The 18,167-nt window shown below is 40.9% G+C and overlaps 1 protein-coding gene across 2 annotated transcripts in view; it reads left to right on the forward strand.

Moving 5' to 3' along the window:
• NUP35 (nucleoporin 35) overlaps positions 1-13,051 on the forward strand; it is a 32,294-nt gene extending 19,243 nt beyond the window's left edge. For both annotated transcript variants that reach the window (XM_089680852.1, XM_089680853.1), the window contains exons 5-9: positions 1,747-1,888; positions 7,158-7,227; positions 7,317-7,445; positions 8,125-8,286; positions 12,186-13,051. In XM_089680852.1, the coding sequence (XP_089536978.1) occupies positions 1,747-1,888; positions 7,158-7,227; positions 7,317-7,445; positions 8,125-8,286; positions 12,186-12,263 (581 nt within the window). In that variant the 3' untranslated portion in view covers positions 12,264-13,051. The remainder of the gene's footprint in view (positions 1-1,746; positions 1,889-7,157; positions 7,228-7,316; positions 7,446-8,124; positions 8,287-12,185) is intronic.
• The last annotated feature ends 5,116 nt before the right edge of the window (positions 13,052-18,167 follow it).

Consider the following 18,167-nt stretch of genomic DNA (forward strand, 5'->3'; position numbering starts at 1 on the left):
CAGAGGAGCGTGATTAATCACTCCAGAAAACACATCTTCGCTGCTCTAGAGTCTAGTGGCGGCGTGCTTTACACCACTGCATCCAACGCTTTGTATTGTACTTGGTGATGTAAGGCTTGGAATGCAGCTGCTCGGCCATGGAAACCCATTCCATATAAAAGCACACACAAAACCCCAAAATAAGTTAAAAAATGAATTGAGAATAAACGTCCAATACAGTATTTCATTTTTAAGTGTGGTGTTTTTTTTTTTTTTTTTTTGTTTTTTTTTTGTACTACTTTTACCAACCACCTGCTCGCAATCTGTGGTGGTTCTGGGCAAAGCCCCATACCCTTGCATCGCTTTCTATTCTTGAGTGTGAACACACCCCCTGTTTTTTACAAGCAGCAGCAAGGGATGTTGCACTGCCCCCCCCCTCCCCCCCAACCCTACCCCACCCTATCACCATCTTCCACGGTTTTCTTGGGCGCTCCCGTCCCACAGGAGAATCTGAGAATGCAGCCTGCAGTTTTGCCAGCTGACCATACAGCAGAGACCAAAATGGCTCCAATCCTCTCTGTTCTAAGAGACTGGAAGCTACAATCATTTGTTTCTCTGGATATTAACCATGCCACTTTCAAATTGGGAAAGCATCTGATCACACTGATCTTGCGGCAGAGGAGAGATTTAGAGTCTAATAGACCCCAGATTTCTCACAAGAGTACCTCTCATTGCGTTTTTGCTATCACAGGGATATTGACATTCCCTGTGACAACAATAAAAGTGATTTAAAGAAAAAAAGGAAAAGTAAAAGGAAAAACCTGAAAGTTTTGCTGTGCCTGGAGTTAGCTAAAATGTCTCTTCGCCTCTTACTTTTTCTTTTTTTTTTTTAACCCATTTATGCACTTTGTAGGTTAAATAATGGATAGAAACTTTTTCTTCTTTTGATTGTATTTTTTTTCCTGTGTGTGAAGATGTTAGATGAGCAACAGACCACATATTTTTTTTTTTTTTTTAATGAAAATCAGTCTTGCAAAATTTTAAATTCTAACTCTGACTTTAAACATTATTGAATGTGTTACATTTATCACATCCCATGTAACATTTGCAGAATTGCTTTAATTAAGTTGATAGTCCTAAAATGCTATGTAGAGCAAGCCCTTGCGATCAAAGAGTTTAGTTGAAAACCAGGATTCTGCAATTGCAGAGCTTGTACTTTATTCATTACACAACCGGTTGATTATAATTGTTCTGTTAAAGTCAGCAATAGCATTTAAACAAAACAAGAACAGTTGTGACAATAGTTGTCAGGTTTCTGAAAAAGCTTTTGCTTTAACAGTTTAACTGAATGCCACCCAAAACATTTCTAGTTTGCAAATTCTGTAAAAGGATGTCTTTCGAAAAATTACCTTCTGTATGCCTCCATGTGCAGAATATCCTTTCTCTGCTGTCAAGTTTATTAAAGCAAGCCCCTTGTTCGCTTCATCTAATATAGCTCTGACTTGATCAGAAGTATTTTACAGGTTTGTGCTCTTATGTAAATATAAAAGGCTCCATGACGTGAGCCTAGAGTTGCGTGAAGGTTAGCCCATGTTTCTCTATAGAGACTTCACGACTGTACAGACACAACTGCTTGTCCTAATATGACAGGCTTGCACTGACTGGTGAGCGGCCCCAAATGCGCACACTGTGATTTTGTGATTGCTGTCTTTGAAAATAAGTTAGAAGATGTTGCCTGAATGTAAATGTTTTGTTTCTTGTAAACAGCTTCAAGCGTCTTTAGCCCAGCAACCATCAACCAGAGTAGAAAAGCAACATTGTCACCTGCTCAGCTAGATCCCTTTTATACACAGGGCGATGCATTGACATCTGAAGACCAGCTGGATGATACATGGGTAACTGTCTTTGGGTGAGTTGTTTCTGTCTTTGTAATTTTTTTTTCCACAGTATCTTCCCACAAGGAATATCAGGTCATTTGTACTACTTTGTGTGCTTTTTATCTTAAATATACTTTATCGATGGTGCAAGGAAGATTTCTTACAAGGTTGTGTCGAAGGTTGACAGTGTAACAATGTGAGTGAAGGGGAGGGGGGGTGAAATGGAAGCATTTGTTAAACAGAATATTTTGCATTCTTTAAGAATGTTGTGCAATGCATGCTCCTAATGAGACGACAGATGGTGGCCTGTGCCAGCCAGATCTGGACCAGGGCATCAATGAGTAGCTGGAAAGTCTGAGGTGAAACCTGGCGGCGTCAGACTGAAACATGATATCCCAGAGGTGTTCTATTGAATTTAGGTCAGGAGAGCGTGGAGACCATTCAATGGCATCAATTCCTTCATCCTCCAGGAATTTCCTGCATTATCTCACCGCATAAGTCTGGGCATTGTCCTGCACCAGGAGGAACCCAGAACCCACTGCACTGGCGTAGGGTCTGACAGTGGGTCCAAAGATTTTATCCCGATACCTAATGGCAGTCAGGGTGCCATTTGTCTAGCCTGTAGAGTTCTGTGCATCCTCCTATGGATATGCCTCCCCAGACAATCGCTGACCCACCACCAAAACTGTCATGCTGAATGAAGTTTACAGGCAGCATAATGTTCTCCAAGGCTTCTCCAGACCCTTTTGGACCTGCCAATTCCTGTGTTTAATGACAAATGTCAGTCTAGCTGTATGGTGCCGGGCAGTGAGCACAGGGCCCACTTAAAGACATCGGCCCTCAGGCCACCCCATGAAGTCTGTGTCTGATTGTGTGGTCAGAGACATTCACACCAGTGGCCTGCTTGAGGTCATTTTGTAGGGCTCTGACAGTGCTTATCCTGTTTCTCCTTGCACAAAGGAGCTGAAACCGGTCCTGCTGATGGATTAAGGACCTTCTACAGCCTTGTCCAGCTCTCCTAGAGTAACTGCCTGTCTCCTGGAATCTCCTCCATGTTCTTGAGACTGTGCTGGGAGACACCACAAACCTTCTGCCAATGGCATGTGTATTGATGCGCCATTCTGGAGGAGTTGGACTGGCTGTGCAACCTTTGTAAGGTCCAGGAATCTCCTCATGCTACCAGTGGTGAAACTGACCCTAGCCAAGTGAAAAACAGCCAGAAAAGATGAGTTTGGGGGGGGGGGGAAGTTAGTGGCTTCCACCTGTAAAACCATTCCTGTTTTGGGGGTCGTCTCATTGTTGCTCATCTAGTGCACCTGTTGTTAATTTCATTAACACCAAAGCAGCTGAAATTGATTAACAACCCCCTCTGCTGATTAACTGACCAGATCAATATCCCAGTGGTTTAATTGACCTCTGATTAAAAAGTTTCTTTAAATTTTTTTTTGAGCAGTGTACAATAAAATGTATACACTTTATCTGAAGTTACTGGCCATACGGAACATGGAGCAAAGTTTGGCTGGCTTAGTAGGGACCAGCTGAATTTTGCTCCATGTATGTTCACTAGGGTTAATCAGAAGTCCTATTGAATAACAACAAAAGCTATTGAGACTTTTTTTAATCACTTTTTTCGCTGAACGTATTTTATCTGCCCCGTAACCCAAAGACACGGCAAAAAAACTGTGAAAAAGGATTCACAAAGAAAGTGGTTACATTATGGACAGAAAGCGATACCTAGGAAGTCATCAAAAATTATGCTTTATTGCAAAATTTGCACATATTTAGACACTTGGGTAAAGACCACAGTTGGCCATCACCACAAGATGAGACAATATCAAAAGAAACAAGGTAACACAAAAATAATAAAAGGATGTCATGACTAGCCATGTATGTAGTTATGCTGTAAATACAACAGCACTAGGTATTGTGTGTAAACAGCACAGGCCCATGGGAAACGCCACCATGTTGGGGATGTATACAAAAATTTATTGATATATAAGGCTGTGCATCAATAATGTAAAAACATTACACTTGTACGAATGAGATATATGGACTGAGGATCCCAACTAGACAGTGCTAGAGATCTAGTAAAAATTCAACTCTAGGCATGAATCAAACAAACAAAAATGTAAACCGCACATGAATGAACTAAACTGCTGGTATGTGCGCCAATAGAAGATATTGAGACTCATAATGTCATTACTTTAAGACACAATAATCAGGTAAATGTGATATGCCTTTTTGAAGGGCTTCCAAGTTGAACGTGACTAGTATAATTGAAAATAGTGTCTGAAATATGACATTTGGGTGATCATGGAACTTAGACAAAACTTGGTATCAATAATGACTTCTTCATGAGACATCCGCCATCTGAAGTTGGAGTGGCAGAGCCCTGCCAATGATGATATAAATGTAATTCACCGCCGGCATGTGGCCTGAATGCCTCCCTTAAATAGTTGCCAGTGGCAGATAGCCAAAACGGCTGCACTGCGGCCGGCCAGTTCTGAGAGGCCGTCGTATGACCAGTGCCCATCAGTGCAGCCCAGCAGTGCCACCAGTCAGTTCCCAGCAGTTGCGCCAGTCAGTGAAAGGGATTTGTGCTTCTAACGATCACTGGTAGGTTCCGGTTCCACATTAGGCCTAAGACCTGTCTTCTGCAAGGAAGACATTAGCATGCACACACAGGTTTCCAGAAGACAATCTGAATCTTTATTCGTAGATTCTTCTTATATTGTAACACAGAAAACCATACAATAGGATTTTGCTGGATACTTGTCAAGGCTGTGAACGTGAGATTTCTCAGACCTTGAAATCCGTTTCAAGTAACCAACAGTTATTTTCCCATGGGAGAGAAGTATTTGACTTTTACCTATATTCTAGCAGAAACAGGTGCTGTTAGTACAAAGAAATAATTGGTTAGTTTTCATTCCTTGAGCAGAACTAGATTTAAAAGAATACATGAGTGCAGGCCTATAGCACATAACTGACACACAACTATACATTTAATTATCTAAACAATATAAGATGAGAAAATGGAGGGCAATGAACATACATTTCCCTTCCGTCAGTGCTGCCACATCAATGCACATCAGTGAAGGAGAAAAATGACCTGTTTGCAAAAATAATGAAACTTTTTTTTTTTTTCTTTTTTTTCATAAGTTTTTGCAATTTTTTTTGTTTATAGTGCAAAAAGTAAAACACTCAGCAGCAATTAAATACCACCAAAAGAAAGCTTTATTTATGAGAAAAAAATGCTAAAAATTTCATATTGGTACAATCTTGTATGACCGCGCAATTGTCATTCAAATTGCGAAAATTGGCCTAGTAAGGAAGGTGGTATAAGTACCCGGTAGGCAAGTGGTTAATGTATAGCTGACATGGGAAAAAATGTGAATATCCACACAGGATAGTGGGGGTAGGGAGCTGCGCACCATCTACGAAGTATGACGTGTCCCCATCCTGTGAAAAAAGTGACATAAAAAGTCAATATGGCAGTCACTATAAAGCTTCAAGTAGAGAAGGCCCTATGTCTGTCATTCCGTTTCCATATAAAGTTCCACTCGCCACCTGTGCAGTGAATAAGAGATGGTGCACGATTTCTCCTATTGTTAGATTCAATCCCAGAGGCAGTCGCCAGCATCTCGGGACTGTTGATGAACGGGCTCCGCTTCCCTCCAGGTACACTTGTGGATTGATGAATGCCCAGCAAGAGCGTATATTTGTGTCCCCACCAGGACTTGGTGTATGGCGCCAATGTGCCGGCCGGTAGTGATGTCACTGACGTGACGTCAACGCATTTTGCCGATAGGCGTATCTTGCTGTTTCGTCAGGACCAAAGTTTTCTTGATCAGTGTAGAATAAAATGTATACACTTTATCTGAAGTAACTGGCCATACAGAACATGAAGCAAAGTTTTTGGCCGGCTTAGTAGGGATCAGCCGAATTTTGCTCCATGTATGTCCACTAGGGTTAATCCGAAGCCAACCCACTGATCAACTTCTGTGTAATCATCCTGTGTTCTGACAGCAGGGGAAGTCTTCTTGCTGTCGGGAATACAATGACATAGCGGGGAGGATTTTTCCATCCATTCCAAATGTGTGGATGGGGAATCGGGTCAGTTTGGTGGTGGGGTGTTGTGTTTTTTTTTGTTTTTTGTTTTTGTTTTTGTTTTTTTTTGTTTTTTTTTTGTCCGTAAGGCTGACTTTGAGGCTTGTTATTTAACAAAATGCATATACGGGAAAACTTGACATATACTATTCTCTGTGCTGCATGGTTGTTCTAGAACAGTGATGAAATTTGCAGATCTGTAACTCTGCCCTAGAGCTGGCATGCAGACAGATAATTGGAAAATGGCCTTTTCCATCTCTGGATTTTATACTGTTGTTTTAGCTTTGGCAGATTCCACTTAATATATTTAACATTGCGCCAGTTTTCACTAAAGAAACATGGTGGCTGCTATTGCTCCCTACCTTTTTTTGATAAATGCTATTTGTCTGGCTTTAGTACTTTTCAAGTCAGACCTGAAACAAAATGTGCTGCAAATGTATGTTTGTTTAAGAAAAGCCAGTATTCCCCATCTCTTACTTTTTCTTGGTCAGTGACTCAAAACTTAAACATTTTGGCATGTTCCACGTTCAGAAAATCTCTAAATACAATAACTTTAGTCACTGGAGGGCAATCACTCAGCCTCCCTTTTTTAGCAACTGTGACGTGTATCAGTCACTCTCAGTGCTTTGTTACAAGGAGTAGGCCTTCTCAGACCTGCATTGTATAAAGGAGCAGTAAATCACAACCCTTGTGTAGCACTTCAAAGCAGGAAACCGTTCTTGCATGTGTAATGCAGACATTGCTGCCCCTGTACATATGTAATTACAAAATGCATTGAATCAGTGTTTTTAAGTTGGCTTACATTTGGCTTAACTAGATCTAGTTGATATCTTCCATTTTTATATTTTAAAATATATATTGTAGCTAGTGTTTTACAGCACCTAGGAAGGTGGGATAAAGCACCACATGTACTTTGTATCATCAGGAACTGAATGAACAATAAAATTACTTTGTGTGGGGTTTTTTTTTTTTTTTTTTATCTAAATCTGATAAAATTAATCATATGGTTTAGTGCATAGGGGTGTTGGTAAATACCATAAATGGATATGTGATAGCTGTAGACATTCTGTGACCAAGCCATCACTAATGCCTACTGTAGGTTTAGTGAGCTGATATGGAGATCAGTCCTGTGCATGTAAGAGTGTATGGTAAATTAAACCTTTTTAAATTAAGTTTTTTTTTTTTTTTTTTTAGGTTTCCACAAGCTTCTGCCTCGTATATTCTATTACAGTTTGCTCAGTATGGCAATATAATAAAACATGTGGTAAGTGTGAGTTTTTGTCCTTGGACCACCTTCCTCCGAGCTGGCAATAATGTGTTCTATATAGTTATTAATTCCCCCTTCTTTTACAGATGTCCAATACCGGAAACTGGATGCATGTGCAATATCAGTCCAAATTACAAGCCAGGAAGGCTTTAAGTAAAGATGGCAAGATATTTGGTGACTGCATTATGATTGGTGTGAAACCTTGCATAGATAAGGTAAAACTGCTGTCAAGTAAGTGTGTGTGTGTGTGTGTGTGTGTGTGTTTGTTTTTATTTTCTAAGCCCCCCCCCCCGTGTGCACAGTTCTATAAGACTTATAAGAACTATATTAACACCTTCCTGCCTGGCCTGTTGACGGCTGGGTTGGAGCCCTATTATCCTAGGAGGACATCCTATCATGCCCCCCCCAGGATCGAGCCACGATCTGTCACCCACTGTGACACAGCTGGCCTGCTCCCAGTACCATGTGATTGCTGTGGCCAATCACAGCAGATCACATAATTGTACACAATGAAAGGCTCTGATTCATGCATTTCATTGTGTACTATTTGTGATGAGCTCTGTGATTGGTCACAGTATTTTACATGGTACAGACAATGCCAATCACAGCCCATCTGTATCATGTGGTTAGCTGTGGCCAGTCGCAGCTAATCACAGTAGTACAACACTGAATAGTTTTCAGGAAAAATGGATTGCGGGTGAAATGTCAGGCTCCTGCATACTCTTCCTCCAGCTTTTTGCTCTTAACTCTTCCCCAGGGGATTAGGTGGGGGTGCTTAGGAGTAGTTTACATGTTCCTAAAGGTGAACTTGGCCTTTAATAAATTCTTCATTCTGTAATTTTACAGTAAAATACACATTGTCGCTGACCACATGTAATATATTTTCACATTTAGAGCATAATGGATAGCGGTGAAAAGACCTCATTATCTTCGGTCAACTCTGTCTTCACTCCACCAATTAAGACATTAGGTACCCCTACCCAACCAGTGTCTACTCCAAGATCAACAATGAGACCCCTTGCTGCAGCTTATAAAGCCTCAACTAGTGATTACCAGGTAAGTCTGTTTGAGCTGGTGGTGGATACTTAGTACTGAAATTCTACAGTAACCTAAGCATGCAGCTGTTTAACACTAATGAATAATTTATGTATATTCTGTACCCAGATTTTAGTGGTTAGCGTACGTCTCTAGTGAATGTACACTTTTTTTTTTTCTTCACAGATTTTATTTACTGTATTTAAGGTCTACTCTAGTAGGGACTTCTGAAAATGCTATTTGTCTGGCTGTTGAGTATCTGGTTTCATCACTTGAAACCACTGACCCAGAACAAGTATGGACATCAACAAAACTTTTTTTTTTTTTTTTTCTTGGAGCCAAAAGTAAAAAAATTTTGGCTCGAGGGGTCGGCAATGCAGCCAGACAATTTTAGCATTTGCATTGAAAACTTTTTTTTTTTTTGTCCCTTTTTCAGATTTTTCTTCTTAATGCGAGACTCTTCTCTACATCACTGCTATAGATTCTCTTACATTGCAGCTGTCCAGTGCAGCCAACCTCAGTCTGGCTTTTGAAGTACTGCATCCTGTCCCTGCTGGACTAGACCTTGCGGGTGTAGCTTGAAAGGGAACTTTGGGCAGTTGATTTTCCACCTAAAGTGCTTTCCAGACAGACTACATTCTAGTAAAAGCATTGGGGGCTACCTCCTTTACATAGGTCATTATCCTCTTTTTTTAAAATTCCCCGTTTCCTGCCTATTTTGCCACATAGACAACATAAATGAACTGAAGATTAACGTTTCATGTACTACCTATAGCAATTTTGGCCATCTTCTGCCTTCTGACCCTTGCCTGCTACCAGCTCTGTTTCATTAATGCATGAGACCTTGCCTTTTACCCTGAGCTCTACATTGTATTACAGGCACGCAGTTGTAACATATTTTGATTCTAAACACTGGGTAGTTCTGTGGTAATGTTTGGCCCAGCTCACTCTACTAATGGCTCCATGGCGGCTTGCGGTACACCTATTGATGGTGCCGTCTGCATCTGCAGCCTGGAATCCTGTTACCCTCAGCTAATAGACTGTTATCCTGTCATTGGAGTCATCTTTAGCTCCATTGGGTGTGGCTGGTTCTTCTGCCATTCTTGACTGAGGTTTTTACCTCTCCCACAGATTCTATATTTGATTTACCCATGGCCTTGGTGGCTTCTGGGTTGCTCTGTTTTTTGACTAATAGGCTAGCCTCTGAGGCGTCCATCCAAAATTAGGATTGTTTCTGTCCTTAGAAGCAACAGGATGATCCTTCTAGTTCCAGACCATGCATCTACTAGTGCTGTTTTCAGTCTTGAGTTCTTTAGAGACTGATATTTTTCTTTTGGTACTGAGGACTAGATTGTCCCTGGCCTGTTGGCCTTGCAATCATGGAAATCTTTCCTGTCTTCTGGAAGATCCTCATGACAGATGTCAGGCTGGGGAGGAGCCCTGGTCACCCTGTTGGTGTAGAGGACTTGGTCATTGGATTTGTCTGTCTCTTAATCAGTATCCTGGAAATTTGAGGGAATTTGGCTGCCTCTTCAGTGTTAGACCAATCTACTGGCAGGTCATTTGATCTGCATTTTAGTCAGATCGTGCCACATTGGTGGCATATATAAACCCTACATGGAGGAACCAGGAGTCTTGCCACAGCAAAAGAGGTAGATTTGGTCCTTTTCCTTTGGCGCATAACTTCCAAGTTCTTGCTTTGCCCGTTTTTTTATTCTTTCCAGACATAGACAATTGGTAGTTACCTTCATGAGTATAATTGGTTTCTACATCTGGGGGTGTTCAGGACATGTTTTGCAGGTGGGGGATGCAGTTTGTGGACCTTTTTATGGCCTCTAGTTTCAACAAAACTAGACAGGTTTGTATCAAAGCATAGATGTCTTCTAGTAGGAAGCAGTGGATGCTCTGGTGACTCCATGGGATCAGTACACTGACCTGTGCCCCTTTTTTTTTTTTTTTTTTTTTTTTTCTTTCCTTCATCCGTTTTAAGCTTAAGCTTCTTCCTTGTCTGCTTCACACATGAGGGCATAGTGGTGATCCTCATTGCTTCAGACTGCCACAGGGGTTTTATTGGCAAACGTTCCATGCTCTTGACCATATAGCATATTTTTGTTTCAAGGATTAAATTACTATCTTGTATCTTGGTGACTGGCTTGAACGGTGTGACCAATGAAGACCAGGTTTTGAGAAACGAGCATCTCAGGATTTGATTTTCAAGACCACTAAAGGCTGCTTCCTCAATGCCTATCATTGAATGTAGAACGCATACGTCAGTTAGTGTCTGACTTCTCCCCTAATTTTCTCTGTGGGACAATCTTTTTCTTCCTGCAGTTGGGTCTAGATTGGAGTTTTGGCTCTCGGCACTATAAGGGCCAGGTTTCTTCCTGCTCCTGTCAAAGTTGTATTCTATTAGATTTTGTGATGGTTTTTCTCAGGCTTTTCAGCTTCAAGCTGATGTGCTTTAATACTCACAAGAAACAGCTTGAGTCTCTTATGGGTTCTACTTCTCAGCAAAAGATTTCCTTTCACTTTTCCCCGGCTGTCTACTTCCAAACCAAGGCTTAGCATCTTGGACTCTCAAGTCTATCAAGCCTACCTGGAAGCCTTCCTCACAATGAAGGGGCATCCAGACTCTTTAAATGTGAGGGATTCCTGTTGTCATTTCTGCCAGTCTGTATTTGAGATGTAATGGATATCTGGGTTCAGTCGGTCATGCCAAAGGGTTTCTCTCTCTGCCCCCTACTCCGTTATTTTTTTTTAAAAAAATTTTTTGTTTTCCAATCTACCATAGAAAGGTGGCAGAATTAATGAATGCCTTGCGCCAACTTCACAGCCCCAAAATCAAAATCAAAAAATCAAAATCAAGTCAGCCCAACAATGCCTGACTTGCATCTCTAAACCAATCTTTGTATACCATATTTTCAATGTCATTGCTTTTCTAAGATGAGGGGAACGTCTGGCATCAGTAGACCTACTATATACCCATCTACGCATCCCCATTCCCCTCCCCCTACAGTTTTTTCTGCATTTTACTGTGGGAGACCAACACTTTTTCAAATTTTAGTAGCACTATCATTTGGGCTATCCTCTGAACCCCAAGTAGTCAAAATGTGCTTGCTTGGCTTCTACAAACCAGGGTATTCATGTCACAAGTTACCTGGATGACCTACTGAGGAAATAGCCAGCCAAAATCTTGGTTAACAATTTCTAAAGTCAGCTCTCCAGCCCTCACGCCATCTGTAGTACATGAGCCAAATATTGGATAGAGCCCAATCCAAAATTTTTCTTTTCTTCCACAAGAAAAGGGTTCTTCCCTAAGGACTCACATGAGGACCCTCAGGTCAAAGCCGCATTCCCTTGGTTTGCTTCTGCATGAGGGTTCTGGGCTTGATGGTAGCCTCATTCAGAGTAGTTTCTTTTGCCAATTTTCAATCCAACATACTCATGATTGCCACATGGTGCTTCAAGCAGTCACCTTAAGATTTTTAACCTTTGCCTGTGGGCATGTTAGCAGTACGGTTAGCCAGACAGATGTGGGAAACATAGCAATGTCCTATGGTCTAAGCATACAAGTCTTGCAGTGTATGCTTTAGCTAATAGGAATTTTGGCTGGGTTATATGGTGCCTTCTGGGGAGCTTTTGGCATACTTTCTTGCCAGTTTTTAATCACCTAAAGGTAGCTACATTTAACACAGTCTAAGAATACAAGTCTTACAGTAATCCCAAGATAAGGAATTTTGTAAATCTGAATGTGTGTTAATCTCATAATGGTTTGTAAGCTGTCCTGCAACCTTTTGAAGAGTGCACTGTACCCCATACCCTAAAGATCTTATCTCTAAACTGTTTGTTTTATAAAAAAAAAAAAAAAAAAAAGGTGCTGTCCAAATGGCTTTAAGATGTTCTGTATTTATCTTTTGCAGGTGGTATCTGACAAACAGACGCCTAGAAAAGATGAAGGTCTAGTATCTAAAGCCATGGAGTACGTATTTGGATGGTAGCTGGTTCCCAGCCAATACAATACACTGAATACACTGCCATGGATCTTGGTTAGTTCTATAACCACGTTTTGGCAGTTCAAAAATACACCGGACCTGCCTTTATTTGTACAGCTAGGGAAAAAATTTAAACTTCAGACATTTTGCCACCCTGCTATCAAACTAATAATACATTTTGAACTATATAGGGGAACAACAAGGATACATTGATTGTCAATTCTGATGGACAATTTCTATCTTTACATAAATTGTCTTCTCTGCCTGTCCTATGAATAATGCAATGCAAACAAATGCACTACTAATTTAAAGTAAAACTCCAGCTAAACACTTTGTTTAGGATGAAGTTGGGAAGGGTTAGTATTCCTCTCTGGCTTTGATTGCTGTCTGTGCTCTCTTAAGCAGATTTGCTACCACCGTCTGGTGACCTAACCGAAAGGAAGACAATTCTCAGTTGGGGTGCATACAGCAACAAAAACATATTTTTTTTTTTTTTTTTTTTTTTTCCTTGTCTGTTTACCCACCTGAAGAAATTATCTACCCTTTCTGTCCTGGTGATGGAAGTTCTAACCTTTGCCCATTCTTTTCCAAAATATAAGTTGTTGTGTTTTTTTTTTTTTTTTTTTTTCTCTTGGAGTTCAACCGAATTGTGTCAATGTCTTTCTGTTGTATTGTTTTATGCCATAATTGATTTTAAGAGTGCTTACATTTTTTTCCCTTCAACTTTTGAATGTTTACTGCTTTAATATATGGAACTGTTTTACCCTTTTTTCTAATAAATCTGTGAACAGCAAGTTTTATCACGTAATAATCTATATGTGTTATTTCAAGATATGCCACAAAGCAAACCACCTATTTGAGAACAGCTTTGTTAAACCAGGGACCAGTTTACAGTCCTTCAGACTTTACAAGGGCCAGACTGCGGACAGTGGGAGTAGAAAAGGTCCCGACATCAGTGGAAAAAAATTATTCCCCATTGTTTTGGTGTCAGTGGGAGGAATTGAAGTATAAATCAGCACACATATATATATATAAAATCCTCAGAAATCCCTTAAAGTAATATCAATATCCTTCCCCTGAAGTACTAATAAAACATATATTCATTGACTTAAACCCAAAAACCCACAATTATAGTGAAAAAATCAAGACCCAAAGAGATTACCCAAAAGATCCTTGTTGACAAAGTCCGGTAGAGACGAAACGCATCCAGGGCACGTGACGATTCCGGAAGTGCTGCGGCAGCCATTTTGGATTCTGGAATCCCTGTGTGTTGGAGGTCTGGAGAGTAACGGTGCACTTCAGGTGTCCCCCAGAGCTACAAAGTGATAGTGCTGGATAGGAGTAGCAAGGGGGAATTACCTGGTGATCGGGAGACCCTCTACACACGGAAAGGGGATCGTATACTGGGCATGTGGAGTTTGATGCTGTCTTGCTGATCTTATCGTTTTTATATGTCCTGAGGAACAAGAGGATACCAATCTAAGGACACTCTGTACATATGTGGTTGATTACAAGCTGGAATCTGTTTGTTTTAGGGTAATTATGCACTTTATATATAGTTTGCAGTGATATTTATTAATTTTCTTTTCACACGAGTGCTGTGACTCTGGAGTGTTTTTTTTTTGCATGATACACGTGTGGCACTTTAGTTCTGGGATTTAAAAGGTAATATACTATGTTGAGATTTTGTTTTTTGAGGTATTTGAAGAGCACCTGTGATTGATTTGCATCTTCAGTGGAGTAGGAAGCGTCTTCCTATCAAGAAATTGATCTTTGTTTGAACACATTATTTGGACACTTTGCATATTTGGACTTTATTTTATTTTTGTTCTTTTTATATATATTTTTTATTTTTGGGTAATCTCTTTGGGTCTTGATTTTTTCACTATAATTGTGGGTTTTTGGGTTTAAGTCAGTGGGAGGAATTGTTCCCCATTATTTGTCATTGGACCCTATCATTTGTGTCACTGGGAGGAATTGTGCCCCCATCGTTTGCTGTTATTGGAAGGAGTTGTGCCCCTTTCATTGGTGTAAGTGGGGGGAATTATACCCAATTGTTGGTATCGGTAGATGAAATGGTGCCCCAAGGGCCAGATAAAAGCAAGCGAAGGGCTGTATCTGACCCCCAGGCTGCAGTTTGGTGACCATTGGTTTAAAACACTGACCTGGTCACACATCCAGCCTAGGGAGATGAAAAGTTGCCACGTGACACTGCTGTTTTTAAAGCAACGTTTACAGACAAAAAAAAATCCCTATGAAAGAATATGGTTTTATACATGCCCAACTACTCAGTCTTTGTCAATAGTTTTCCTTACACATCCCAGGACATGGTATCTTCATATCCGTTTTGATAGTTATGTTGCCACATCCTACAAGGCAAAACCCCCTCCCCGATTAGCAGGACTTCATTTTTTTGGTAGTGTCTTTTGTGATGGTCATATCTGTGCAGTCTCCATCTTCGATTAGGAGAGTGGACTTTTTACAAATTCATTTCCTACAACTCGGCTACACTCAGTGGAATGACGTGCAGAAATGGACGGCACTGGACCCTGCAAAACGGGACCCTGCACGATTATGTATTGCATTGCAGACCAGTAGAATACTATATAGCTCCAGGTGATCCCCAGCTGGGGAGTTGAGTCCCTGAAGACCCTTGTGTGGGGTCCTGTGGCTTGGAATGGTGAAGTACCCTGATCCCTCTTTGTTGTACATTTTTATTTAAAAGTCAGTTCTACAAAAAAAAGTACAGTTGTGTTCAAAATAATAGCAGTCCAACATCAGTAACCAGCTCAATCAGTGTTTTTGATATAAGTTCTATTTCTACGTGGCAAATTTACTAGTAAGTGTAATAGAAAACCAACAGATTCTGTGTAATTGAATCATTAATTGAAAGGGGCGTGTTGAAAATAGTGTGGAGTTCAATAGTGAGGTCATTCAGTTTGAAAAAGCAGGTGGCCCTTATTAAAAGTATGGGTTTTCTTTAGCTTTATCCTATTCCCTGAGCGCTGCTAATACATGAAAAAAAATCTTTACAGCCCTCTGAGAAGTGCACTTTGTTTTAAAATCAAGGTAAATACCTGTAAATAGTCTTCTCTGGATTCTTATGCGACAATCTTGTCTGGATCCACGTCCTTTCCTTCCCCTGTGTTTGGTTGATGTTGGCTCTGGGCTGTCTGCTCTCCCCCTCTTGCAGCAACACACAGCTCACAGCTGTTTTTGTTCTGGGCACATTACATGTCAGAACTGCAGAATAGCATGCAGCTACCCAGTGTGTAGATAGGTGTCTGTAAGAGAATCGATCTGAGCTGTGTGTTGTGTGAGGGGAGGGGGAGAGCAGTCGGCCCAGAGCCCGAAATCAAACACAGGAGAAGTAAAAGTGGATCCAGACAAGATTGTCGTCATGAGAATCCATAAGAGACGGTAGCCCCTCCCACAGGTATTTACCTTTTATTTTAACAGAGTGCAATTCTCAGAGGGCTGGAAAGGATTTTAAAATTTTTTTTTTTTTGGTTACCAACTTGCCTACTGGGCACTTATACCCCTTTCCTGCCCATGCCAGCTTTCAGCGCTGTTGCACTTTGACAATTGCACAGTCATGCAACATTGTACCCATATGAAATTTTTATAATTTTTTTTCCACACAAATAGCTTTCTTTTGGTGGTATTTTTTGTGCTTTTTTTTTTGGGGGGGGGGGGGGGGTTTTGTGCTCTAAACAAAAAAGTTAAAAATTTGCAAAATGTTTGGTTTCTAACAGGTAATTTTTCTCCTTCACTGATGTGCATTGATGAAGCTGCACTGCTGGGCACTGGTGGGTGGCAATGCTGGGCACAGATCAGTGCCGATCTTCTCTGACGTTTGCCGGTTATCGGCTGTACTTTCATCATGTTGTGACAGCATGAGGAAAGTGCAGCTGATCACGTTGTTAAAGGCCGCTGTGATTGGCTTTTTACCACATCATGTGATTAGCTGTATCCATAGGACAAGGCTATCACGGAGATCGCTGGGTGTGGGGCGCATGGGAGGGCTTCATGATGCCCTCCCAGAACTGGACAGACGCGCTATAGCGCGGTTGGCAAGTGGTTAAGTATTAGCAGCTCACCAGGAATAGGATAAAGCTTAAAATAAGAAAGGGCAAATGCTGTACAGGCTGGGTATAGTGCATTTCTCTCTGAAAATCTGAGTAAAATGGATTATTCCAGACATTGTTCAAAAGAACGGCCTACTTTGATTAAAACATTTTTATTGGAGAGGGGAAAACCTATAAAGAAGTACAGAAACTGATAGGCTGCTCAGCTAAAATGATCTCAAATGTAATCAAAACCAGAAAGATGTTGACAAAAATGGGAAAATTTACAATTTGAATGGATTGAACCATAGTCAAAATGGCAGAGATTCATCCGATGAGCTCCAGGGTGATCAAAGAAGGTCTAAAGGTACCTGTGAGTACTGTAACAATTAGAAGATGCCTATGTTGAAGCCAAGCTGTTTTCAAGTAGCCCCTGCAAAGTCTCATTGTTGAAAAAAAGATATGCTAAAGAGGTTAAAATTTGCTAATGAACACATTGACTGACCTAAAGGCCGGTTAACACTATACACCCTGTTCCAAATTATTATGCAAATTCTATTTAAGTGTCACAAAGATGAAATATTTTGTTTTTCAGTTTAACTCATGGATGGCATTGTGTCTCAGGGCTCTTTTGATCACTGAAAACAATCTCGGACACCTGTGATAATTAGATTGGCAGGTGAGCCCAATTTAAGGAAAAACTACTAAAGGAGGGGGTTCCACATTATTAAGCAGAGCACCATTTTCAAGCAATATGGGGAAGAAAAAGGATCTCTCTGCTGCCGAAAAAAGTGAAATAGTTCAATGCCTTGAACGAGGTATGAAAACATTAGATATTTCACAAAAACTTAAGCGTGATCATCGCACTATTAAGAGATTTGTGGCTGATTCAGAGCACAGACGGGTTCGTGCAGATAAAGGCACATTGAGGAAGATTTCTGCCAGATCCATGCCTCGGATCAAGAGAGCAGCTGCTAAAATACCATTACATAGCAGCAAACAGATATTTGAAGCTGCTGGTGCCTCTGGAGTCCCACGGACATCAAGGTGTAGAGTTCTCCAGAGTCTTGCAACTGTGCATAAACCTATTCGGCTACCACTAACCAATGCTCGCAAGCAGAAACGGCTGCATTGGGCAGAAAAATACATGAAGACTAATTTTCAAACAGTCCTGTTTCACTGGTGAGTGCCGTGCAACCCTGGATGGTTGGTGAACGGCCACCCTGTTCCAACAAGGCTGCGATGTCAGCAAGGCGGTGGTGGAGTCATGTTTTGAGCCGGAATCATGGGAACAGAGCTGGTCGGCCCCTTTTTAGGGTCCCCAAAGGTGTAAAGATGACCTCTGCAAAGTATGTGGCGTTTATGACTGACCACTTTCTTCCCTGGTACAGAAGGAAGAACTATGCTTTCCGTAATATAATCATCTTTATGCATGACAATGCACCATCTCATGCTGCAAATAATACCGCTGCATCAATGGCTGTTATGGGGATAAAAGGAGAGAGAGTCATGGTGTGGCCTCCATCCTCCCCTGACCTCAATCCTATTGAGAACCTTTGGAGCATCCTCAGCCAAAAGATCTGAGGGTGGGAGGCAGTTTACATCCAAACAGCAGCTCTGGGAGGATATTCTGACATCTTGCAAACAAATTCAAGCAGAAACGGTCCAAAAACTCACAAGTTCAATGGATGCAAGACTTGTGAAGTTGCTATCGAATAAGGGGTCCTATGTTAAAATGTAACGTGACCTGTTAAAATGTTGTTAAGTTTGATTGAAATAGCTTTTGATTTCAGTAAATATGCTGCAAACACAACAAATGACAATTTTCAGTTCTTTACAACCT

Source organism: Staurois parvus, unplaced genomic scaffold (assembly GCF_062004578.1).
Source record: "Staurois parvus isolate SC_StPar_1 unplaced genomic scaffold, SC_StPar_1.0 ptg000251l, whole genome shotgun sequence".
Classification (NCBI taxonomy): Eukaryota; Metazoa; Chordata; class Amphibia; order Anura; family Ranidae; genus Staurois; species Staurois parvus.